We start from the raw sequence: 26,661 nt of genomic DNA, 5'->3' as shown, positions 1-26,661 counted from the left end.
CTGTAATTAATTTGGATGACCAAATGACAGCATTATGAAATTTAGAATAACAGTTTGAAACATCCACAATTTGAGTGCCCTATCTAGGATCCATGTTGGAAAATATGCTATACATTTAGGGTGGATTCTCGGACACAGATTAAAACCTAATCTTGTGCTGATTTACACTGGAAGATCTTTCAATACTTATCTGTGAACTAGATAATGACCTTTACCATCATTTTCAACGTCACTTTATGGGCTCATTTAGCGATTCTAAACAGGTGTGTTGAACAATAACATGCCTAACAACTCAAGTTCTTTTATGTTTTTTGTGTGTGCTTTTTTTAATGCAGAATCTATACTGATTGTGTCGAATTGCCGATTGTGTATCTTATGTTGTCGAATGAAATGTCTGAGGAACGCAGTACGGGTGGGGTGGGATTGTTCAAACTCCTATGGAATATCCTAGTTCCATATAGTGCTGAACTGGATGCATTTGGAAACATGAAAGAATCGCCTCAGGTCACTAGAGAGGAATTATTAAAGATGAAAAAAGAGCGAATAAATGCGTACAATATCACACGACGACGACGGATATTAACGCTGCCTATTTTTTTTATAGGTGCATATGCGAACGCAAGCAAAAAAATGTACAAAATTTCCTACATCCTTATAGGGTAGTTTGTCAGTTTTTTTTTTTTTTTTTTTTTTTTTTTTAACGAAAGGTTGTTTAATAAAACATGCTCGGGTTCTGCTAGTCTTATCTCCAACTAGAAACCGGTTGCCAACGATTGCATCATTCCTTTCATGTGACTCCCTTACGCCCCAAATTCGTCCTGGCCGTCTTATGACTGCATCACATCTTCCCGCTCACACAAACTCTCACCGAGCGAGACAACCAGCAAAGTCAATAAGTCCCGCCCCTCCCGCCCAGCGCGCCCGCTCATTGGATGTCTCTAAGCAGAAGAATTTCGACCGCCTCGCTTGATTGGCGCACACGGCCGACCATCTCCTGTCAGTTCCTCGTAATCTCGGTTAGGTTGCACCTTGAGATCCTTCCCCCAGAGTTCGGTTGGAGTCACTCTATAAATGTCCCCGGGAGTTTCCGAAATCCACACTCGGTGACTTCAACTGAACAATGGTTAACATGAGCTATCACCAATCTCTACAAAAACACACACAGACCCTGAATCCGAAACAACCGAGGAAAAGAAATAATAAAAAGAAAAGGGTGAGTGTCATCTATCTATTTCTCTATTCTTTATTGTGATCTGATGTACTTTTCTTGTTGGTGTGTGTCAAGCTTTTCCTTTTGGGATACAGGAATGCGCATGTTTTGGCGACTATCCCAGGCTGTTTTTGGAATACAGTTGCTCAACTCAAATTTCACAGGATTCTCCTTCTTTCCCGTCCGTTATTTTTCTTTATTTAACGCAACATCGTTGCGCTTTTATTTCCTGGCTTATTTTACTTTAACAGTTACTTACTTACAAAACAACGCAATGACAGCTGTCATTTCGTCACAATCACGGCATTTTAGACGCGCGCCTGAGAACTTTTTTTGCGAACGTTTTATTTTTAACGGTTATTTTGTTACGTGTTATTGATCGCCAGTGACACTGCGTTAACGGAACTGCGCTACATCAACTTTTTACAGTTTAAGTAATCAAATGGATGTAGTGATGATGGCTAACTCGTTGTGTTTTTATGTCGTTAAAGTACTTTTAAAGTGTTATTTTGGTGCGAAGTGTTCGCCCTTTGTTTCCTCGCTCCTGTACTTTGATTCCATGACGTCATTGGCTCGCTGTCAGTTTCGTTAAACCCCCGCTCCAGATTGACAGTTTATAAAAGAAAATGTATTTAAACTATTTAAGTGACACGAGAAGTTAATTATCGTGTAATTTTACGACTGACTATTAATTTAAAAATATTCGATTTAGTCATATTTGGAGTAACAAGCCATAATACAACAAATAAACGCCATAACATAATTATTTATGCTTTAATAATAGATAACATAAATTGTATTTATTAAGTTTGTCGCTTTACACCGCATTAGGATTTATATAAAAATAAAAAAAACACTTGGGAGTGCCTCAGGTGCATATTTTAGGGCTGTTTTCATTGTCTCACGGACATCTAAAGTGGCGTGTTTGTCGCGTTTACACCTCAAATGAGTTCTGAGGTGTGATTTCAGCTGAACTTGAATGTCTTCGCATTGAAAGCGAGATTCATTCAGCTTGTTTTGACAGACTGTCAGCGCTCAGACTCACGCAGAGGGCGCCCTCGAGCACACAATGCGCCTTTGTTTACATAAAAAAAATCACAATGACCTAATTTTAGATTCTAGATTAAAGAATCAATAATTACTACGGGTTATTTTTTACGAGCATTCAATCGTTCTTAATTATTCACAAGCCCCTCCCTCTATGATGCATCTTCATCTTTGTTCTTGCATGTGTTCTGCTCGTTTCACAGCTGATATAGATTATTTTTTAACATTCTTTACTTTTTTTTATTTTTAAATAGTTTTTGTAAGCTTGACAAGTTCCATTTTTTATTTCTCTAGAATTATTGGGACAAAATATCGCCGCCAACCCACATTCAAACTTGATTGACAAGAGACACTTTTAAAGGTGAGCACCTTTTAATATTTTTAATATATATATATTTTTTGAAGTACAATAACTTTGAATGATTTCAATATAAACAAACACCATAACAACAGGCTATGATAAATAATAATGATTATTTTTCAGTCAATGCATGCTTCTGAAACTCCATAAAGCTGATTATTTACTGTGCAGTAACGCTGCTCGTCCACTATGTGTCCTTGTTGCACCCAGTGACCGAGCAGTCAATCTTAATGTCTCGTATAATATAGCGGGTCACCCAAATAAATCAGCTATTCCCAAAACCTGCGGCGCAGGTGTGCTGATGATGTGTTAGAGCTCCCACTAGATGTATCGTCTCATCATCAGAGTACAGCAACATCATTCAGAGGTTTGTTTATTCCTTCTTTTAGGTAGTTTATGTATTTTTTATGTGGGCCAGGTCTGGTGTGCTAGGTGTGGGAGCATATCGTATTGTGTCTGTGGATAGCGACTGATTGGTGCGATGACTGCGGAGTGGCTGTACCCCCCTGGTGTGGGGACGCTGTGTGGTGCAGAGTTGGAGGCGTGGTATGAAGACCTACAGGATATCTTGGGCTCCGACGGAGGCGGGGCCAAACTTACGCGAGCCCCGCCTTGCTCCGAGGTCAGTAACGTCAAACGCTGTGCTATAGTCGCGTCCATACACGTTTTTCCCTAACGGTTTCTCTTCTCAATGCAGAAGGAGCCTGAGTTTCTGGATGTGTTGGAGAGCTGTTCGCTCACCTGGTTGACGGAGGGGCAGGTATGGGGAGATGGCGTGCAACGCGTTACCGACGACCCGCCGAGTACGCCAACGCCTCCGCGACAGGACGACCGGAGAGCCGATTCCGAACACATCTCGTCCGGAGGAGACTTGCTTCCGCCGGAGTTCTTCGAGCTGCTAAGCGAAGGAGGCGTTGGGTCGGTTGAAACGATGGCTAGCGGCGGATACCACCTCAATCCGCCTTCGTCTCCGGCTGTTAGCGAGGAGGAGCTCCCGACGGTTCCCGACACGTCGTCCTGCTCATCGGCGTCCCAGTCGCCGTCACTAAACTGCTCCCCGCCCGCGTCCCCTCCCGCCTCCTCGCGTCCCGGAAAGAGAAAGAGAAGCACCGACACGCTGTGCTCTCCATCCCCCGGGAAGAAGAGCAGGAGAGAGCGCGAGCAGGAGAACGAGAGGAAAGTGCAGGAGCTGACGGATCAGAACGAACGCCTCAAAGCCGAGATCGAGCGTTTGGGAGAGGAGGTGCAGAGGACGAGGCGCGCGCTCATCGAGAGACTCGTCAACACCAGGAGGTGAAGAGCAACAGGACTGAAGCGGTTGAACAATTGACCATGAAATGCACATTTAGAAGGGGATAAAAGACACGTGGGACGGGGGGGAGAAAGAGAAGGAGGTTTACAGAGCGTCTCCCGCCGAGAGAGAAACAGAAAGTCAGATTAAGCCGTAGAAAAGAAAGAATGTGGAGCGCAACGGAGGGAAACACGTCCCCGGTCAAACCTCACCCCGAACACAATTCCATTTGGCATAGAGAATACAAAGCCGTTTTCAGTTAAATTAAAACGCTATGATGTTACAATTTGACACTTTGAATAAAATAAAGAATGAGATTGCATTAAATCAATAGAAATATCAAAAGAAAAAGAAGAAATTAGATGAAAAAACAAGCCAATGTTTGTTAACCATGTTTGCAACTATGATAAATGTTACAGTTTAAAGAATATCGCGAATTATGATAAATAAAAATAACAAAAGTTAATATGAAATTAGATACATGATTTTGCAAACACACAAAAAAACGGAAAATTAAAAACGACTAATGCATTCTTTTAAAATCAGCAAAAATAAAAGGCAAGTTCTGCTATGATGTTTAAATGCTACATTTTAACGAATGACACTTCGAATAAAATTATGAGATTTCATTACAGTAATAAAAAAATAGCAAAAGCAAATATGAAATTAGATAAAACAACAAACCTTATTTTACAAAGGTTTTTGCAGTAAATTAAAATGACAGTAATGCGTTTTAAACATTTAAAGCAAAAATTAAAGGCAAGTGCCTTTTAAATGTTTTTAAATTTAACGAACGAGATTTCATTACAGCGATTAAAATATCAAAGAAGAAATTAGGTTAAAAAAATTAAAGACAAGTACTATTATGATGTTTAAATGTTAGAAATTAACAAATGACAATACGAATAAATTAAAGAATAAGATTGCATTACAGCAATAAAATATCAAAAGCAAAGAAGAAATTAGATTGAAAAACAAATTTTATTAAGTTTTTTACACTATATTAACATGACTAATACAATGTATTAAACATTTAAATCAGCAAAAATTTAAGACAGTAAAACAAATGCTGAAATTATCAAAGGACACAAAGAAAGAGAGATAATTTGCGTTACATTAATAAAAATGCAGTATGCAATCAATTAATCGCAATGGCACTAAAATCCACCTTCGTTTTATTTAAGCAAAAGTCGGGGTGTTTTTGACCGGTTTTCGTGAGATTCATCGTGGAACGAGCCTAAAACACACCAAATTGCATTAAACCACCCAAAGGTTAATCAACTTTCTGAGTAACTGAAAGCTGATAGTTCATCTGTGAGTGTTTCTGTAGGGAGAGACGAGGGAAGAAACGGCAGAACTGCAATAAAGGGTTGTAGAAGACGACGTGATTGTTCCTGTGACAGTGATTGTAGATTGTAATTGGTCTGATGTGTAAACGACAGGGCTTTAAATGTGTTGAGATTAGTAGCTCAGGACTGTTATTCTGATCGATCGTGAGCCGTTTCTCTCTGCGCTCGCCATCAACCCGAGGCCTCTAAGCACGAGTGTGAGTGTGTGTGTGTGTGTGTGTGTTTAGATGAAGGGGAAACTATGAATGTGATTTTGCTCTCACTTATTTCTCTTGAAACTTTCTCAGAATAATAACAGTTTATATCACTCTCTGCCTCTGATACATGCCTATTTTTCTATACGTGTATCACATAATCATCATTACATGTAATCATTTATCATCCTAATGTTAAAATAATAAACGTGCATGCCGAATTACTGTATTAGCGTAGCAGATTTTTATCTGAATTTTATTTAGACTTGTACTACACACATTTTGCTATTAAATTTTTTTAAATGAACTGAATCGACTCTGAGAGATTTTGTCTGGGTGTTTATTGAGTGTGTGAATAAAACATGAATGTTGTACCACAGTAACAAATCAGAAAAATTAAACGGTTAATGCATTGATTTTATTGCATTTTTAAAAGGATCCTTTGACAGATTTCACCGCTTTTAAAAAAAGATTGGTTGCATTATTATAGGAGTGGTTAAATAGTGCGGTATCCCATATAGTTCCCAGAACAATATTGTAAAAAATACAAAGTTTTTATTTCTCCTCTCACTTCTTCTTGCCTTTCGGAGGCGCCGGCTCCGGGTTCTTGCCCTCCGCGAGACTAAGTTGTTTTTTCAGCTCAAGTAATTTGGCGACTTCTTCCCCAATGACCGACTTCTCCACTTTCTGAGCTTTTAGCGCTCGTACTTTATCGCCCTGAAACATAAACGCACACCAAAGAATCATGAATGAACTGATAAATACACATGACTTTCGTAAAATTAGTGGAAAGAAAATTATTAAATGAAAAAAAAAAAAAAAATCCTGTTAAAAACAGAAATAAAATATATAAATTCCTAAAATTATTTTAAATTTAGTCTTTATTCATTTTCTTTTTTTAAATATTCTAACATAATAAAGGATAAAAACAGTGTGATGAAGGGGGAAATTATGAATAGCTGTCCGACAATAGACAATAAATGCAGCTGCTAAAGCGCCATGATGTTTTTTGGAAGAAAATGGAGGCGTACTTGAAATTAGATTATATTGAAAAGACAAAAAACAGCATTTTTTTTCAATATGAAATGCTTCATATATATATATATACAGTCCAGTCTGGAAAATTGACATTTCCACTTTTTATTCAAATATTATTAAAAATGTGTTGAAGATTTTGTAGTCTAGTAGTTGCGTAGTTGCGCTTGGAGTCGATAGTTTTATTTGTAAAACTACGCAATAAAACATGAATTGTGCGACAATAATTTTTTCCTATAAATTTTGGCCGGGCCGTCATACAAAGAAATTTTGAACAGATTATAATTATGAAAACTAGAGAGAACGAATGAACTATTAATAACTGATTATGTTGTAGTCAATGTTTGCATTTTTTTTTGCATAGTAAAATAAAACTTTTTATTTTTTGTCAGATAAATACGGTAACCAAGTTTAGTGTTTGGTTCTTCCCTCATATTTAAAATATTTAAAAAACAATCTAAAATATTTTCTTCATTTTTTTTAATGGTTTAATCACTTTTTATGCATGTACGTGTGTGTAAGAGGAGTGTGTGTTAGAGTATGCGCGTGTGCGTGTGTGTGTGTGAGAGAGTGTGATCATGTGTGTGTATGTATGTATGCATGTATGTGCACAGGTTTATCTATACTTATGAGGGCCAAATGTCCTCAATTATATGAGACCCTGGACAACAAAACCAGTCACATGGGTAAATTTTCTGAAATTGAGATTTATACATCATCTGAAAGCTGAATAAATAAGCTTTCCATTGATGTGTGGTTTGTTAGGATAGGAGAATATTTGGCCGAGACACAACTATTGATAATCTGGAATCTGAGGGTGCAAAAAAATCGAAACATTGAGAAAATCTCCTTTAAAGTTGTTCATTTATGTTGGCGATTGTGCTGCATTCACTCACAAAAATACATGTTTTATATATTTACGGTAGGAAATTTACTAAATATCTTCATGGAACATGATCTTTCCTTAATATCCTCATGATTTTTGGCATAAAAGAAAAATCTATAATTTTGACCCATACAATGTATTGTTGGATATTGCCACAGATAAACCCGTGCGACTCGAGACTGGTTCTGTGGTCCAGGGTCACATATAGTAAAATATTATGACGATTGAGTAGCGGGGACGATTTACTCGTTCACTCGTTAAAAGGGCTTATAAATCGGCCAAAACCTGTTTGTTTTTAAATGTATGTAAATGTTTGCACATATAAAATCAAAAGAAGTCCTAACAAATATAGTGCAACAAACATGAGTGTGTGTGAAAGAGTGTGTGTGTGTGTGTGTGTGTGAGAGTGAGTGAGTGAGTGTGTGTGAAAGAGTGTGTGTGTGTGTGAGTGAGTGAGTGAGTGAGAGTGTGTGTGTGTGTGAGTGAGTGTGTGAATGAGTGAGTGAGTGTGTGAGAGTGAGTAAGTGTGTAAATGAGTGTGCGAGTGAGTGTGAGTGAGTGAGTTAGTGAGTGTGTGATTGAGTGAGTGAGTGTGTGTGTGTGTGTGTGTGTGTGTGTGTGAATGTGTGTGTGTGTATGTGTATGAGTGAGTGAGTGAGTGAGTGAGTGAGTGTGTGTGTAAATGAGTGAGTGAGTGAGTGAGTGTGAGTGTGTGTGTGTGTGTGTGTGTGTGTGTGTGAAAGAGTGTGTGTGTGTGTGAGTGAGTGAGTGAGTGAGAGTGTGTGTGTGTGTGAGTGAGTGTGTGAATGAGTGAGTGAGTGTGTGAGAGTGAGTAAGTGTGTAAATGAGTGTGCGAGTGAGTGTGAGTGAGTGAGTTAGTGAGTGTGTGATTGAGTGAGTGAGTGTGTGTGTGTGTGTGTGTGTGTGTGTGTGTGTGTGTGTGTGTGTGTGTGTGTGTGTGTGTGTGTGTGAATGTGTGTGTGTGTATGTGTATGAGTGAGTGAGTGAGTGAGTGTGTGTGTAAATGAGTGAGTGAGTGAGTGTGAGTGTGTGTGTGTGTGTGTGTGTGTGTGAGAGAGTGAGTGAGTGAGTGAGTGAGTGAGTGAGTGAGTGTGAGTGTGTGTGTGTGTGTTCTTACTTGTTCCGCCACTAGACTCGTCAGGTGTTTGACTCTCTCTGGATCCGTGTTCAGATCCTGCTGTGAAGCTCCAGGTTTGGTCTCGACTGAAGCGCTGCTGGAACTCTGGGTCTAGAAGCAGAAAAATCAATATTTCAAATAGTATATTATGATATTATGTGCACGTTTGAGAATAAAATAAAATAAAATAAAATAAAATAAAATTTAAAATAAAAGCAAATTAAAAAGCTAATAATAAAAATAAAATAAAAATCACATGCATTTGTTTCTTTATATTTGCTTAATTATAAAGATTTGTAATAATTATTATAAAACTAAAAATTAAATCAAATCTTTCAATAATTATATGAAATAATTTGATAATTCATAAAAGCAACCACACAAACACACATGCATAAATATCTGTTAGTGAGTGAGTGAATAACACACAGATCTGTGAAATCACACACTCTACACAATAGTGTTTACACAATAAACGTTAGATAGAATATCACACATGGTTTGTTGTGTGTGAGTCGCAGCCGGAGGCCGATAGAGACTGACACACACACACACAGACACACACACACACACACACACACACACACGCTTTGATCCAGAGCATATAGACATCATCACTGAATCCATTTCACACTCAGTCATAGTGAAAACACTAAGCCGTGAGAACAGAGAGCGGTCACACACACACACACACACACACGTCTACCTTCGCTTCAACACACTCCTCTTCTGGCTGAAAGAGGCAGAGAATCAGACAAACAAACGTAGATAATGAACATCATTCTTCATCAGATCCTTCAGCTCGTGCTGCTGTAATGCTTGATTTTAATTAATCTGCGTTCTCACACCTTCTGTCTGATCAATTTACACGGTTACACTATATATATATATATATTATGATATACAATATATATATATACAGTATATTGTATAAATAAAATAAATAAATGGTTGTACCAGAGTAGCAAAGTAGAAAATTAAACATGGGAAATGCATAGATGTTATTGTATTTTAAAAAGAATCATTTAAACAGACTTTATTGCATTTTGTATTTAATTTATATAGGAGCGGTTAAATATAGTATAATTCTCAAAAAATTAATTTCCACAACTTTTCCAGATTTTGAAACATCATTTTCTGCACGAGAAGCTGCTCAATAACGGATGAATGTCTTTGACGAACCTGTTGTCCTCCAAATCTCTTCCTCAGAGCCTCAATCTGCTCGTTCTCCAACTTCTGGAACAAAGGACTGACCTGTAGGAGAGGTACAAAAAAATAAATAATAATTAGTAAAAAAGTTTTAAAAAAAGAGTAAAGAAGAGGAGAGGTAAAAAAATAAAAAAAAAATAAAAGAAAAAAATAGGTAAAAAAAAAGTTAAAAAAGAAAAAAAAAAGTACAAAAATTTAAATAATAATAAGTAAAAAAGTAAAAAAAAAATAAAGGAGAGGAGAGGAGAGGTAAAAAAATAAATAATAATAAGTAATTTTTTTTTTTTAAAGAGTAAAGGAGAGGAGAGATAAAAAAAAAATAGGTTAAAAAAGGTTTAAAAAAAGACTAAAAAAGAAAAGTAATAATAATAATAGGTAAAAAATAAGAAGAAAAAAAAAGAGTAAAAAATTTAAATAAGTAAAAAAGTTGAAAAAAATAAAGGAGAGGAGAGGTAAAAAAAATGTTTATGATAAGTAAAAAAAAAAGAAAAAAAGAGTAAAGGAGAGGAGAGAGAAAAAAAGTAAAAAACTAAATAAGTAAAAATAAGTATAAAAAAAGTAAAAAATAAAAATAAGTAAAAAAATATTTTTTAAAAAAGAGTAAAGGACAGGAGAGATAAAAAAGTAATAATATAATAATAATAATAATAATAAGTAAAAAAGTTTTTAAAAAAAAAGAGTAACAAATAAAAATAATAATAATAAGTAAAACATTTTTTTTTTTAAATGTAAAAGAGTAGAGGTAAAAAAAACAAAAAAAAACACCCAATATTGGAGTAGTAGTAATGTGTGTGTGTGTAATAGTGCAGCGGTGTGTGGAGTCACCGTGCCGATGCGGTGCCCGGCTGCCAGCGTGCAGACGAAGCTCCCCGACCCCTGGAGCTGGGCACTGGCACAGGTGGGCGGAGCCTGGAGCTGGGCACGGATGGTGTGGCTGACCGTCGGCATGTACGGCTCCAGCACGGCAGACAGGAGACACGCCACGTTCACACACACACCCGTCACGGTCCCGGCGCGCTGCCTGCAGCACACACACACACACACACACACCTTCATCACACCTAATATCTAAAATCTAAAGGCACCTAAAATCACATTCCTATTATCACTGTAAAGCTGCTTTGAAACAATCTATATTGTATTATCATATAAATATATCAATATATCATTCGTGTGTTTGCAGAAACTTATTTCACTATTCGCTCTTTAGAAATAATGGTGACACTTTAAGATCCCATTAGTTAATGCATGAACTAACAATGAGCAATACATTTGTTACTACATTTTTTATTTGTTACACTTAGTTTTATTAATATTTTTATTCTATTTTAGTAAGGTCCATTAGTTAACATGAGATGATGCATTAACTAACGATGAGCAATAACATTTTAGTATTTATATATAAATACTACTAATTTACATGATCAAAGATGAATATATACTGTAAAATTATAGGCAACACTTTATTTGGTCACACTTTAGTTTTAGGGTCCAATTCTCACTATTAACTACGACTTTTGCCTCAATAAACTCCTAATTACTGCTTATTAATAGTTCGTAAGGTCGTTAAGGGTTTAGGTATTGGGTGATTAAGGGATATAGAATATGGTCATGCAGAATAAGACATTAATATGTGCTTTATAAGTACTAATAAACAGACAATATTCTAGTAATATGCATGATAATACACAATTAGTTAATTGTGAAAACTGAACCCTAAAATAAAGTGTTACCATCTTTGTTCATGTTAGTTAATGAAGTGTTGTTTTAGTTTATTTTAATGAGTTAGCTTTATTTATTTTTATGTTTTTAATTTTCACAATTTTAGTTAACTTTTTTGTTGCTTTTGTCATTTTTATTATAGTTGTGTGTGTGTGTGTGTGTGTGTGCGCGTGTATTTTACATAGGTTTTAATATTTACTTTATTTTTATTTCAGTTTTAGTTTTTATTTGTTTCCAGTTAATAATTTTAGTTTATTGCAAAGGCAACATATAATTTTCAATTTTCAATTTCAATTCATTTAATATTAGTATTTTATTTTGGCTTTATTTCAATTAACAGAAATGTTTTTAATGATAATAACGATAATAACTCTGGTTCATTGTTAGTTCATATCAGCTCAGGTCCATCAACTTATGATTTTTTATAATGTATTAGTGAATGTAGAAAATAATGAACTAGATTAATAAATGCTTTAGAAGTTTTTTCTGAAGTACTGTTTATTGTTAGTTCATGTTAAATATATATATATATATATATATATATATATATATATATATATATAGATAGATAGATAGATAGATAGATAGATAGAGTGAGAGAACAACTGAGATCTTAGGAATATTTATATTGAAATATTTTATATATTTATAAATTTATATAATTATTTTTTCACATATTTTTTATTTATACATTTTTTTATATAATTTTTTTTTTTTAAATTCAAAATTAGATTAATAAATGCTTTAGAAGTTTTTTTTCTGAAGTATTGTTAATTGTTAGTTCATCCTAACTAATGTAGTTAACTAACAGAAGCTTACAGTAAACTAATTTTAGATGGTTAGAAATTAGAAATAATTTTTCATTCAGATTTTCTTAAGGGTTTGCGCATTGCAGTCGTTCCGCAGACACACACTCATCACGTGTCACTCGCCTGTCGTCGTCTCCTCCTTTAATCTTCTTCCAGGGTTCATTAACCTGCATGTACTGATTCCCGTGACGAGAGATGTTCAGGATGCACTTCAGAGCGTCACGGATCCTAAACAAACACATGATGAGAGTTTAATACGCTTACATCTGAACACATGCACAATATTAGAAGACAAAAGCATGCGTGCAGAAGATTATTGAGATATTTATCCAGTTATTTTATAATCAGAGCTCCCACTGCTTTTGTTTAACAAATCATTTCCAAGACATTTCTACTTATTTGTGATGATTGGATTTTTAGGAATCATTTTATACAATTATTTTCCGTGAGTTTGGTAATATCACAAATATTACCTTATATTTCCTGGTAACCCTGAATTATAGAGGAATTACAAGCTGCTGAAATATTATAGAGCTGAGCAAAACTAGACAATTTCAATCACAGGCTGGTAGATATGCACGATTCTGGATAAATTGAGAATAATTTTTATTTATTTTTTTAAATAGAATCACGATTTTGCCATGACTCTGAATAGACAACTAAACAAAATAACATTTCATTAATTTGAATCTTTAAAGGTGCCATAGAATGTGAAATTGAATTTATCTTGGCATAGTTAAATAACAAGAGTTCAGTACATGGACATGACATACAGTGAGTCTCAAACACCATAGTTTTCTCTTTCTTATTTAAATCTCGTTTTTGAAAAACACCCCTGAAAAACGGGCGAATCTCCACATAACACCAACTGTGACGAAACCGATGGGATCATTAATATGTACGCCTCTAAAAATTTGCATATGCCAGCCCATGCTCACTGCCAGGCGAAACTGCACAGCCGAATCATCAGAAGTTCTGCAGGTGAAGAAACAAGCAGGAGGAGGATCATAGGGAAAATGGCAGATCTATCTATAATCTATCTATCTATAATCGGATACCGCTACAGTTTAATTCGAAGTTGTTTAGTTGCTCTGCCCATTTCACCACGGACTGTTACAACAATATCAAGCAGTCAGGCTTCTCTCGGCGTCTCAAACGGACGAAGGGGGCAATTTCAACTAACGTTATATTCCCGCAAGCGGCAAGTAGGGATTTTATTAACGATAATTTACATTGTGTTATCTAGATCCAGCGCGATATTGTTTTTTCCTCGAGAGACATCATGGCTTGCAAACGAGCGAACGAAGCATGGCAGTCGCTCAGTGTTTGGTTGTACAAATGAACACAAAAATATTTTTTTGCTCCTTCATCCGAGCCTCTGGAGAACCATGAGTTATGTGAATTTCTGATGTGTAATTGTTCAAATTCAGACAGATAATCTTTCTTTCAAAGTCGTTCAACACTGTTTATGCATCAGTATATCGCGTTGCAGTGATAAGATCTTCATTCACGCGATCAACAGGCTGTCATCTGCTCAGTGCTCATCACTGAAACCTTTTATGTGATGGGAATAGATCTAAATACTTTAAAAAAAACTTCTCATGATTCGTTAATCCCGATAGCTGTAATAGTAAAAACATATAAAAGCTGTAATAGTAAAAGTTTTCCAGATAGCTCTACATGTAATGCCAGATATTTCATATGCAAGCATGTCAGCCAATCACAGCAGTGGGCAACAACACTGAAGTCTCACAGCAGACACGCCCCTTCAAACAGAGTGTTCAAATCAATGGATGAAATCAGGCTAGGAAATATGCCTTTTATTTCTAAATTATAACAAATTTTGATCTAAAAAACATACTAACATTATAAGGGCACCCCAGGAAACATTATAAAATAATAAAATAATCCATTCTATGGCACCTTTAAAAAAAATATTAAAAAAATATCAGTTTGAATCGATAATTGAATGACTCACTCATAAAGACTTCACTTGTTTCATTACTGGATGAATCAGCGTTTTTGAACAAATCTCTAAAATTAATGATTCAATGACTCACTCAAATACTTCACTTGTTTCATTACTGGATGAATCAGCGTTTTTGAACGAATCTCCTGAATGAATGAATTATTTAATGACTCATAAATACTTCACTTGTTTCATTACTGGATGAATCCGCATTTTTGAACAAATCTCTGTAATGAATGATTCAATGACTCGCTCATAAATACGTCACTTGTTTCATTACTGGATGAATCAGCATTTTTGAACGAATCTCTTAAATTAATGATTCAATGACTCACTCAAATATGTCACTTGTTTCATTAAATCAGCGTTTTTGAACAAATCTCTTAAATTAATGATTCAGTGACACTCAAATTCTTCACTTGTTTCATTACAGCACGAATAAGCATTTTTTAACAAATCTCTTAAATTAATGATTCAATGACACTCAAATACTTCACTTGTTTCATTACTGGATGAATCAGCATTTTTGAACAAATCTCTTGAATGAATGAATTATTCAATGAGTCACTCATTAAGACTTCACTTGTTTTATTACTGGATGAATCAGCATTTTCGAACGAATCTCCCGAATGAGACTCATAAATACGTCACTTGTTTCATTACTGGATGAATCAGCATTTTTGAACGAGTCTCTTAAATTAATGATTCAATGACTCACTCAAATACTTCACTTGTTCCATTACTGGATGAATCAGCATTTTCGAACGAATCTCCTGAATGAATGAATTATTCAATGACTCATAAATACGTCACTTGTTTCATTACTGGATGAATCAGCGTTTCAGAACAAATCTCTTGAATAAACGATTCAATGACAAATACAGTCACTTGTCGCCACCTACTGGTGTAATGATGTAATACACAATTTTTTATTTGACGCAAAAGGTGATTTAACCTATTTTGATCCCTACCGCAGGCATCACTGTTTATATCCGAACTATAAACTTCGCTGTTCGCCGTGATCGTACTTGTCAAAGGTTGTAGCAACTCATAATGTAATAACTGCGCCTAATGTAATGAGTATTACATTATTATTGTAATAAAATGGTCATAACGTAATAATTTTCTAAAAACGTAATAAATTCTTTAAGCTCATAATCTAATAACTTTTACATTATGAGAAATTTATATACATTATACTCACCAAGGATGTAACATTTTCATAATTGTAATAGCTTTTGAAACATAAAAAAATGATTAGTTAAAGAGAGTAGATAAAGTTATTACATTATGAGTTGCTACTAAGGTTTAATAAACATAAAGCCGAATCGCTGTCATTCAGGAACAATACAAATTTGTGAATCTCTACATTTCACGCCATTCACACACATCGATGAGGAATTGTGGGTAATCCTGACCTGACTTTATCCAGCAGTGAAATGTACTGCTTGAGCTCCCAGCACACCTGAGCGATGAGCCGCTTATCATCGTCATTCAGGAGCATCTCAGGAACACAGCCGTCGAAGAACTTGCTCACAAACATCCCTGCCCTGTGGAAACATTATCAGTAAATGCTGAGATTAACATTAGCTAAGATTAATAATGGCTAATATCAATAAATGCTTTGTTCATTGTTAATTCATTTTAAACCTTATTGTCAAGCGTTGCCAGGAAAACTATAGCAGAACTCCCGGGACTCTAGCATTTTAAAATGGATGCTGGATGGTTTTATTTCATTAATATTTCATGTCAGACTTTTGAACTTCTCAGGAAATGTAGGAATTAATTTTAAATCAACAAATTGTATTATGTGAAGCTTAGCATCAATGATAAAAAAGAAAAGAACACATTGTAATTCATGTGTTTTTACTAATTGAATAACTCGTGGCAAAGTGTAAATAAAATGTAAAACCATATCAGAGCAATCTAATCAATCAAGAAGCATGAAGTGAGTGAGTGAGCGAGTATAAGTGTGAGTGAGTGAGTATAAGTGTGAGTGAGTGAGTGAGTGTATAAGTGTGAGCGTGTGAGTGAGTGAGTGAGTGAGTATAAGTGTGAGTGAGTGAGTGAGTGTATAAGTGTGAGCGTGTGAGTGAGTGAGTGAGTGAGTATAAGTGTGAGTGAGTAAGTCAGTGTATAAGTGTGAGCGTGTGAGTGAGTGAGTGAGTGAGTATAAGTGTGAGTGAGTGAGTATAAGTGTGAGTGAGTGAGTGAGTATAAGTGTGAGCGTGTGAGTGAGTGAGTATAAGTGTGAGCGTGTGAGTGAGCGAGTGAGTGAGTGAATAAGTGTGAGTGAGTGAGTGAGAGTGTGTATAAGTGTGAGTGTGTGTGTGAGTGAGTGAGTGTGTGAGTGAGTGAGTGTGTATAAGTGTGAGCAAGTGAGTGAGTTAGTGTGTGAATGAGTGAGTGAGCGAGCGAGTGAGTATAAGTGTGTGAGTGAGTGAGTATAAGTGTGAGCGTGCGAGTGAGTGAGTATAAGTGTGAGCGTGTGAGTGAGTGAGTGAGTGAGTGTGTATAAGTGTGAGCAAGTGAGTGAGTTAGTGTGTGAATGAGTGAGTGAGTGAGCGAGCGAGTGAGTATAAGTGTGTGAGTGAGTGAGTATAAGTGTGAGTGTGCGAGTGAGTGAGTATAAGTGTGAGCGTGTGAGTGAGTGAGTGAGTGAGTGAGTGTGTATAAGTGTGAGCAAGTGAGTGAGTGAGTTAGTGTGTGAATGAGTGAGTGAGTGAGCGAGTGAGTGAGTATAAGTGTGTGAGTGAGTGAGTGAGTGAGTGAGTATAAGTGTGAGCGTGTGAGTGAGTGAGTGTGTATAAGTGTGAGCGTGTGAGTCAGTGAGTGAGTGAGTGTGTGAGTGAGTGTATAAGTGTGAGCGTGTGAGTGAGTGAGTGAGTGAGTATAAGTGTGAGTGTGTGTGTGAGTGAGTGAGTGAGTGAGTGAGTGAGTGAGTGAGTGTGTATAAGTGTGAGCAAGTGAGTGATTGAGTTAGTGTGTGAATGAGTGAGTGAGCGAGTGAGTATAAGTGTGTGAGTGAGTGAGTGAGTATAAGTGTGAGCGTGTGAGTGAGTGAGTGTGTATAAGTGTGAGCGTGTGAGTGAGTGAGTGAGTGAATAAGTGTGAGTGAGTGAGTTAGTGTGTATAAGTGTGAGCGTGTGAGTGAGCGAGTGTGTGAGTGAGTGTATAAGTGTGAGTGAGTGAGTTAGTGTGTATAAGTGTGAGCGTGTGAGTGAGCGAGTGAGTGAGTGAGTGAGTGAATAAGTGTGAGTGAGTGAGTTAGTGTGTATAAGTGTGAGCGTGTGAGTGAGCGAGTGTGTGAGTGAGTGTATAAGTGTGAGTGAGTGAGTTAGTGTGTATAAGTGTGAGCGTGTGAGTGAGTGAGCGAGTGAGTGAGTGAGTGAGTGAATAAGTGTGAGTGAGTGAGTTAGTGTGTATAAGTGTGAGCGTGTGAGTGAGCGAGTGAGTGAGTGAGTGAGTGAATAAGTGTGAGTGAGTGAGTTAGTGTGTATAAGTGTGAGCGTGTGAGTGAGCGAGTGTGTGAGTGAGTGTATAAGTGTGAGTGAGTGAGTGTGAGTGAGTGAGTATAAGTGTGAGTGAGTGAGTGAGTGTGTATAAGTGTGAGTGTGTGAGTGAGTGAGTATAAGTGTGAGCGTGTGAGTGAGTGAGTGAGTGAGTGTATAAGAGTGAGTGAGTGAGTGAGTGAGTGTATAAGTGTGAGTGAGTGAGTGTGTGAGTATAAGTGTGAGTGAGTGAGTGAGTGAGTATAAGTGTGAGCGTGTGAGTGAGTGAGCGAGTGAGTGAGTGAGTGTATAAGAGTGAGTGAGTGAGTGAGTGAGTGAGTGTATAAGTGTGAGTGAGTGAGTGTGTGAGTATAAGTGTGAGTGAGTGCGTGAGTGTGCATAAGTGTGAGCGAGTGAGTGAGTGAGTGAGTGTATAAGTGTGAGTGAGTGTATAAGTGTGAGTGAGTGAGTGAGTGAGTATAAGTGTGAGTGAGTGAGTATAAGTGAGTGAGTGAGTGAGTATAAGTGTGAGCGTGTGAGTGTGTGAGTGAGTGAGTTTAAGTGTGTGTGAGTGAGTGAGTGAGTATAAGTGTGAGCGTGTGAGTGAGTGAGTGAGTGAGTATAAGTGTGAGTGAGTGTGTATAAGTGTGAGCGTGTGAGTGAGTGAGTGTGTATAAGTGTGAGTGAGTGAGTGAGTATAAGTGTGAGTGTGTGAGTGAGTGAATATAAGTGTGAGTGAGTGAATGAGTATAAGTGTGAGTGAGTGAGTATAAGTGTGAGTGAGTGAGTGTGTATAAGTGTGAGTGAGTGAGTGAGTATAAGTGTGAGTGAGTGAGTGAGTATAAGTGTGAGTGAGTGAGTATAAGTGTGAGCGTGTGAGTGAGTATAAGTGTGAGCGTGTGAGTGAGTGAATGAGTGTGTGAGTGAGTGAGTGAGTGTGTATAAGTGTGAGCGTGTGAGTGAGTGAGTGTGTATAAGTGTGAGCGTGTGAGTGAGTGAGTGAGTATAAGTGTGAGTGAGTTAGTGTGTGAATGAGTGAGTGAGTGAGCGAGCGAGTATAAGTGTGTGAGTGAGTGAGTGAGTGAGTATAAGTGTGAGCATGTGAGTGAGTGAGTGAGTGTGTATAAGTGTGAGCGTGAGTGAGCGAGTGAGTGTATAAGAGTGAGTGAGTGAGTGAGTGTATAAGTGTGAGTGAGTGAGTGTGAGTGAGTGAGTATAAGTGTGAGTGAGTGAGTGTGTATAAGTGTGAGCGTGTGAGTGAGTGAGTGAGTATAAGTGTGAGCGTGTGAGTGAGCGAGCAAGGGAGTGAGTGAGTGTATAAGAGTGAGTGAGTGAGTATAAGTGTGAGTGAGTGAGTGTGTATAAGTGTGAGCGAGTGAGTGAGTGTATAAGTGTGAGTGAGTGTATAAGTGTGAGCGTGTGAGTGAGCGAGTGAGTGAATAACTGTGAGTGAGTGAGTGAGTGAGTGAGTATAAGTGTGAGTGAGTGAGTGAGTATAAGTGAGTGAGTGAGTATAAGTGTGAGCGAGTGAGTGAGTGAGTATAAGTGTGAGCGTGTGAGTGAGTGAGTATAAGTGTGAGTGAGTGAGTGAGTATAAGTGTGAGCGTGTGAGTGAGTGAGTGAGTGTGTGAGTGAGTGAGTGAGTGAGTGAGTGAGTGAGTGAGTGAGTGAGTGAGTATAAGTGTGAGCGTGTGAGTGAGTGAGTGTGTATAAGTGTGAGCGTGTGAGTGAGTGAGTATAAGTGTGAGCGTGTGAGTGAGTGAGTATAAGTGTGAGCGTGTGAGTGAGTGAGTGAGTATAAGTGTGAGTGAGTGAATGAGTGAGCAAGTATAAGTGTGAGCGTGAGTGAGTGAGTATAAGTGTGAGTGAGTGAATGAGTGAGCGAGTATAAGTGTGAGCGTGTGAGTGAGTATAAGTGTGAGCGTGTGAATGATTGAGTATAAGTGTGAGCGTGTGAGTGAGTGAGTATAAGTGTGAGCGTGTGAGTGAGTGAGTATAAGTGTGAGCGTGTGAGTGAGTATAAGTGTGAGTGAGTGTGTATAAGTGTGAGCGTGTGAGTGAGTGAGTGAGTATAAGTGAGCGAGTGAGTGAGTGAGTATAAGTGTGAGCGTGTGAGTGAGTGAGTGTGTATAAGTGTGAGCGTGTGAGTGAGTGTGTATAAGTGTGAGCGTGTGAGTGAGTGTGTATAAGTGTGTGTGTGTGAGTGAGTGAGTGAGTGAGTGTGTATAAGTGTGAGCGTGTGAGTGAGTATAAGTGTGAGCGTGTGAGTGAGTGTGTGACTGAGTGTGTATAAGTGTGAGCGTGTGAGTGAGTGAGTGTGTATAAGTGTGAGTGAGTGAGTGTGTATAAGTGTGAGCGAGTGAGTGAGTGAGTGAGTATAAGTGTGAGCGAGTGAGTGAGTGAGTGAGTATAAGTGTGAGCGAGTGAGTGAGTGAGTGAGTATAAGACTTAGTGTGTGAATGAGTGAGTGAGCGAGTGAGTGAGCGCGTGAGTGAGCGTGAGTGAGTGAGTGAGTATAAGAGTTAGTGTGTGAGTGAGTGAGTGAGTGAGCGAGTGTGTATAAGTGTGAGCGAGTGAGTAAGAGAGTGAGTGTGTATAAGTGTGAGTGAGTGAGTGTGTATAAGTGTGAGCGAGTGAGTGAGTGAATGAGTGAGAGTGATCCACCAACACACACCTGTTAATGAAGTTGCCCAGGTTGTTGAGCAGCTCTGAGTTGTTCTTGATGGCCATGTCGGCCCAGGAGAAGGCCGAGTCCTGAGCCTCGGGCCGCAGGAACAGCAGGTAGAAGCGCCACACGTCAGATGGGATCCCCGTGTCCTTCGCCATGTCACCGAACACACCCACACCACGACTCTTGGAGAACTTCGTGTCCTCGTAATTCAAGTATTCTGGACACATGAAAACAGTCACGAATGATATCAGCCAATCAAGTCAGTAAGATTTTTTTTAATGCGTTCATTCAGCGAGGACGCATTCAATTAATCAAAAGTGACAGTAAAGACATGTATAATGTTACCAAAAAGTCTATTTAAAAAATAAATGCTGTTCTTTTGAATTTTCTGTTCATCAAAGAATCGTGAAAAATAAAATATCACGTTTTCCACAAAATTATGAAACTGTTTTCAACAGTGATAATAATCATAAAATGTTTCTTGAGCATCAAATCATCATATTAGAATGATTTCTGAAGGATCATGTGACACCGAAGTCTTGAGTAATGATGCTGAACATTCAGCTTTGATCACAGGAATAAATTACACTTTACTATATATTCACATAGAAAACAGATGATTTATACTCTAATAATATTAAACATTTTTACAGTAATAAATGCAGCTTTGGTGACTCAAAAACATTAAAAATTCCAACTTTTTAATGATAGTGTATTTAAAATGGTCATGGAATATGCATATTTGATTATATTAGATTGCAATCGTTTTATGTTATTTAAATGATCTGAATTTAAACAGCATCTCACCGGTGGCTATGAGATTATTGACCAGTGTGTAGTTGTCTTGAGCTCCGAGAAGTGAACAAGGGAAAACGACACTGTGGAAGGGAACGTTGTCCTTCGCCATGAAGTTGTACAGCTCCACCTATAGGACACACATGGCAATCACACACTGAAACGGTTACGGACAGCAGCGTTGTGTCAATCACTGGGAGAATTAGGAGTATTCATTAAATTGACAAGATGTGAACAGAACTCATTAAATAACACAAATGCACCAGCTTTTATTTCCTAAAACACTGTTTTGACTGCAGCTACATGGTTTAAAGTCACCATGAAATCAATTCTTATTTTTTTTATGGAATATTGCAGTGTTTTTTTCTTAATGATTTATCGGTGCACATCCTAATTATTGAGTTAATAATCTTGAATCAAAATAAGTTCCTCTCGCTCTTCATCTCTTCTCTTCTCTGATGACGGGGATAAGAACAGAAAAAAATCATTTTGATTCAGAACAATTTGCTAATGAATCATGCTGACCAATCAGAGACGCTTCATTCTGATTCACAAGAAAGATTCACTTACAAATCGAACATCATGACTCGCAATCGCGTTTTGCTCAACACAAAAGTCGAGTTCAGCACAACTATAAAAATGCATATTCATCATTATAGTCAATTTCATGACTTTTAAGATTTCATTTATTTACATATATTCCAGGTCTGGAAAAAAAAGTGTACAGTCACCATGAAATCTAAATTGACTTTTTTTTTATGGATTATTGCAGTGTTTATTCTAAACGATTTATCAGTGTACATAATTATTATTGTGTTAATAATCTTGAATCAGAATAAGTTCCTCTTGCAGCATCTCTTCTCTTCTCTGATGATGTGGGCGGGGCAACCTGTCACTCACATGAAATCAGCCAATAGCAAACCAGAACCATCCAATCAATTCCCCACAGACACAATCAAGCCCCGCCCACATTTGTTCTTGTTCCAGAAGCGTTTCACTCTATATATACGGCTCTATAAGTTGTAATTAATTTGTTAATTTTATTAGTCAAATTTCACATTCATAAGTCAAGTTTTGTAACAAAAAGCCCCCTTTCTCAGTAGTCCTTAAAGAATTTCAAAATTACTTTTCTACTATTCAATCTAGTACTAATGGAAAAGCTATTAAGACTGTTCAATCTTCAAAATTTTTGAATGATACAAAAGGTATTTTTGTGAATGTTCTTTTTTTTGGGGGGTTTTCTTTTCTTTTTTTCTTCTTTTTTTTTTAATGTGTTTTCTTTGCTCCCCTGGCTCCAAAGTGTATGTTGTATTGTTTTTTTTTGTTTTATATATATAATTTTATATACATGCATGCATATATAAGCATATATATACAAGCGCACCTTTCAAAAAATTTCAAAAACATCCACAAAACGAAATCTGTGAACTCATCCAGGACACATATGTGATTTGCATCAAGAGGTGAAATATCAAACTTGATCAGCACCTGCTGAGGGTTCTTCCACCATTTCTCCCATTGGTCGGTGTAGTTTGCCGTGATGGACAGGTAGCCAATAGGAGCGTCGAACCACACGTAGAACACCTTCATGGACAGACGGATACATCGGTTCATTGTGCATTTGGATTAACGGACAATATTAGTGAAATAACTAGTGCTGTCGATTAATCGATTAAAAAATTAACTAGATTTCACTGCAAAAATGAAAATCAGCCCATGATTTACTCACCCTCAAGTCATCCTAGGTGTATATGACGTTCTTCTTTCAGACGAATAGAATCAGAGTTATATTTAAAAAAATGTCCTGGCTCTTCCAAGCTTTATAATGGCAGTGAATGGCCGTTTCTGTTTTGAAGTCCATAAAAGAGCATCTATCCATCATAAGTGCATCTATCCATCCATCATAAAAGTGCATCTATCCATGATAAAAGAGCATCTATCCATCATAAAAGTGCATCTATCCATCATAAAAGTGCATCTATCCATCATAAAAGTGCATCTATCCATCATAAAAGTGCATCTGTCCATCATAAAAGAGCATCTATCCATCATAAAAGTGCATCTATCCATCATAAAAGTGCATCTATCCATCATAAGAGCATCTATCCATCATAAAAGTGCATCTATCCATGATAAAAGAGCATCTATCCATGATAAAAGAGCATCTATCCATCATAAAAGTGCATCTATCCATCATAAAAGTGCATAATTTTATGGACTTCAAAACAGAAACAGCCATTATAAAGCTTGGAAGAGCCAGGACATTTTTTATATGACTCTGATTGTATTCGTCTGAAAGAAGAATGTCATAAACACCTAGGATGACTCGAGGGAGAGTAAATGAAATGTAAATTTCAAATGTAAATAAATTTCATTTTTGGGTGAACTATCCCTTTAACTCTATACGTTGACAGCACTAGAAATAACATCTCAGGATTGTGTGTTCATACTTTCTCCTTGAAGTCCTGGTGAGGCACCGGCGTCCCCCAGCGCAGGTCTCGTGTGATACACCGGGGCTTCAGGCCGTCCCGGAGCCACGAGCGCGTGATGTGCCGTGCGTTCGCCGTCCAATCGCCCGAGCTGATCGACTTCTCCAGCCACTGCTCCAGCTCGCCCTCCAGCTATCACACACACACACACACTAATGATATCTCAGCATTCACTGATCGTCCAGATCGCTCTCACTCACCATTATATGTCTGGTCTGAAACACGACTGCTCTCATGTTTAGCAAATGTGAGTAAATTCTGTCATCTTTGCAGGACTGTGATATGAAGAGTGTGTGAAGAACATATCTTTAGCAACAGTGTGAAAGTGAACAGCACATAACAGGCACAATACCGCTATAAACATGAATATCTATTGGTACAATATGCGTCACATGACTAAACTTACGTCATCGTTTTTAAATACCTCAGTTTTCACAGTCGACGCTACAACACGAAACCGGCGCTTTCAAATTCATCCACTTTGGAGAGCGTTTTCAAAAAGCTTCGTTTTCATTAATAAAAGCGCCGTCTCAGTGTGGACGAAAGGCCAAAACGGAGAGAAAAAGATGCGTTTTCAAACTAAAACACATTAGTGTAGACAAACACACACTCTGACCGAGCTGAAGAGAGAAGATAAAGGGATCAACAACACATTTCACATCCGCTTTACCTTCGGCAGGTCCAGGAACAGGTGTTTAGAGGAGCGGATCACCGGCGTTTCCTTGCACACTTTACACTGCGGACTCTACAGGAGACGACATGAGGAACAGCACACAGTAAACACACAGTAAACACACACGCTAACACTTCACAACAAGTTATTAGTTAACATGTATTAACTTGCATGAACTAACTAACGAACTGTCTACTTCAATTGATCAAAAGTGACAGTAAAGACATTTAAAATAAATGCTGTTCTTTTGAACTTTATGTTCATCAAAGAATCCTGAAAAATAAAATGCATCAGTTTCCACAAAAATATGAAACTGTTTTATAATAATCATGTTTCCTGAGCAGCAAATCATCATATTAGAATGATTTCTGAAGGATCATGTGACACTGAAGACTGGAGTAATGATGCTGAAAATTCAGCTTTGATCACAGGAATAAATTACACTTTACTATATATACACATAGAAAACAGTTATTTTAAATTCTAATATTTCACAATTATTTTTTTTACTGTATTTTAGATCACATAAATCCAGTCTTGGTGAGTAGAAGAGACTCTTTCAGATTTTTGTCAGAAATAGTAGAAGTTTAATATTATATATATACATACATATATATATATGAAGAGTTCAGATGCAAAAGCCTCTAAGTGCCATCTGAAATTTTCTTCTAGAATGATAATTTTTATAAAGCTTGTATATTTAAGTTCAGTAATTTCACTTAAATGACAATTAATAGGTCATTTGCATTGCCATTTAAGTGAAATTATTGAACTTAAATATACGAGCTTGATAAAAATGATCATTCTAGAAGAAAATTTCAGATGGCACTCAGAGGCTTTTGCATCTGAACTCTTATATAACATTTTTTCTGTATATTTAAAAATGTATTTAGAAGTGAAGTTCAGGAACGAGTGGTCTCGAGCCGTACCCTGAGCTCCACAGCATTGATGAGACGGCCACATTTGTCACACTGGTCCCCTCGGGCTTCTGGGTAATGGCAGTGAGGACACACGCCCTCCACGAAGCGATCGGCCAGGAACCGCTGACAGCTTTCACAGCGAAGCTGCTCCACCGTGTCCTCCAGCAGAAAACCCCTCTCGTGGAGACGCCAGAAAATATCCTGAGCGATTCTGAGGAAAGACGGAGATTTACAGGCAATAAAACACTTCTATATGGTTATGAGATCTTCACTGACTAGAGAACCGATCAATGACGTAACTAACGACATAACCTGCCCGCAAATATACATTCAACGGCACAGCGTTCGTTTACGAGCGTTAAATAACTTAAAATATAATGTAAGATCCAAATTATATTATATTATATATATATATACAGTACCAGTCAAAAGTTTGGAAACATTACTATTTTTAATGTTTTTGAAAGAAGTCTCTTATGCTCATCAAGCCTGCAGTAAAAAAAAAAAAAAAAAAAAACTTTTATTATGAAATATTATTACAATTTAAAATAATGGTTCTCTTTTTTTAATATACTTTAAAATGTAATGTATTTTTGTGATGCAAAGCTGAATTTTCATCAGCAAGTACTCCAGTCTTTGGTGTCTTATGATCCTTCAGAAATCATTCTAATATGATGATTTATGATCAATGTTGGAAACAGTTGTGCTGCTTAATATTTTTTTTATAACCTGAGATACTTTTTTCAGGATTATTTGATGAATAAAAAGTTAAAAAGAACTGTATTTATTTAGAATAGAAATCGTTTGTAACAATATACACTACCGTTCAAAAGTTTGGGAACAATAACTTTTAAAAAAAAAAGAAATTAGTACTTTAATTCAACAAGGATGCGTTAAATTGATAAAAGGTGATGGTAATGATTTATATTGTTAGAAATGTTTTTATTTTGAATAAATGCTGTTTTTATGAATAAATGCTGTTAACGTTTTACTCATCAATGAATCCTGAAAAAAGAATTCCAAAAAAATATATTAAACAGCACAACTGTTTCCATCATTGATAATAACTGAGTATCAAATTATCATATTAGAATGATTTCTGAAGGATCATAAGACACCAAAGACTGGAGTACTTGCTGATGAAAATTCAGCTTTCATTCATTTTCACAAAAATAAATTACATTTTAAAATATATTAAAAAAGAGAACCATTATTTTAAATTGTAATAATATTTCATAATATTACTGTTTTTTTTTTTGTTTTTTTTTAACTGCAGGCTTGATGAGCATAAGAGACTTCTTTCAAAAACATTAAAAATAGTAATGTTTCCAAACTTTTGACTGGTACTGTATATATATATATACAATTTTAACATGTATTTAAAAATGTATTTAGAAGTGAA

The 26,661-nt window shown here is 36.8% G+C and overlaps 2 protein-coding genes across 7 annotated transcripts in view; one reads left to right on the top strand and one right to left on the bottom strand.

The window, feature by feature from the left end:
• The first annotated feature begins 1,046 nt into the window (after positions 1–1,046).
• On the top strand, positions 1,047–5,759 carry ddit3 (DNA-damage-inducible transcript 3). 3 transcript variants are annotated; one of them, XM_084129119.1, is made up of 4 exons: positions 1,047–1,213; positions 2,552–2,618; positions 3,037–3,240; positions 3,316–5,759. In XM_084129119.1, the coding sequence occupies exons 3-4, from the start codon at positions 3,100–3,102 to the stop codon at positions 3,913–3,915; spliced, it is 741 nt and encodes a 246-aa protein (XP_083985245.1). In that variant the 5' UTR covers positions 1,047–1,213; positions 2,552–2,618; positions 3,037–3,099; the 3' UTR covers positions 3,916–5,759. The 3 variants fall into 3 exon arrangements, with proteins under 3 accessions (XP_083985245.1, XP_083985246.1, XP_083985247.1); XM_084129120.1 differs by having other exon boundaries at positions 1,053–1,213; positions 2,867–3,240; XM_084129121.1 differs by having other exon boundaries at positions 1,074–1,213; positions 3,008–3,240.
• Positions 5,760–5,776: 17 nt separating this feature from the next.
• The window catches only part of mars1 (methionyl-tRNA synthetase 1), a 30,227-nt gene continuing 9,342 nt past the window's right edge, over positions 5,777–26,661 (bottom strand). The window contains exons 10-22 of one of the 4 annotated variants that reach the window (XM_084129104.1): positions 25,269–25,470; positions 24,337–24,411; positions 23,628–23,798; positions 22,666–22,761; positions 21,190–21,307; positions 20,386–20,599; positions 15,639–15,770; positions 12,371–12,479; positions 10,546–10,737; positions 9,694–9,765; positions 9,218–9,244; positions 8,512–8,622; positions 5,777–6,169 (exon numbers count right to left, since the gene is read on the bottom strand). In XM_084129104.1, coding sequence (XP_083985230.1) covers positions 6,020–6,169; positions 8,512–8,622; positions 9,218–9,244; positions 9,694–9,765; positions 10,546–10,737; positions 12,371–12,479; positions 15,639–15,770; positions 20,386–20,599; positions 21,190–21,307; positions 22,666–22,761; positions 23,628–23,798; positions 24,337–24,411; positions 25,269–25,470 — 1,669 coding nt within the window. In that variant the 3' untranslated portion in view covers positions 5,777–6,019. Of the gene's footprint in view, positions 6,170–8,511; positions 8,623–9,217; positions 9,245–9,693; positions 9,766–10,545; positions 10,742–12,370; positions 12,480–15,638; positions 15,771–20,385; positions 20,600–21,189; positions 21,308–22,665; positions 22,762–23,627; positions 23,799–24,336; positions 24,412–25,268; positions 25,471–26,661 lie in introns of all 4 variants that reach the window. The other 3 variants (XM_084129105.1, XM_084129106.1, XM_084129107.1) reach the window with 3 other exon arrangements.

Source organism: Abramis brama, assembly GCF_963993115.1.
Source record: "Abramis brama genome assembly, chromosome: 11".
NCBI classification, from domain to species: Eukaryota; Metazoa; Chordata; class Actinopteri; order Cypriniformes; family Leuciscidae; genus Abramis; species Abramis brama.
The sequence above is the reverse complement of the archived record's forward strand: the minus strand, read 5'-3'. Positions and strand labels throughout refer to the sequence as shown.

Excerpts from the sequence above, each read along its gene's own strand:
- ddit3 (XM_084129119.1), top strand. The coding sequence starts at position 3,100 with ATGACTGCGGAGTGGCTGTACCCCCCTGGTGTGGGGACGCTGTGTGGT. Across the intron at positions 3,241-3,315 it reads GAGCCCCGCCTTGCTCCGAG|AAGGAGCCTGAGTTTCTGGA; the intron begins GTCAGTAACGTC and ends TTCTCAATGCAG.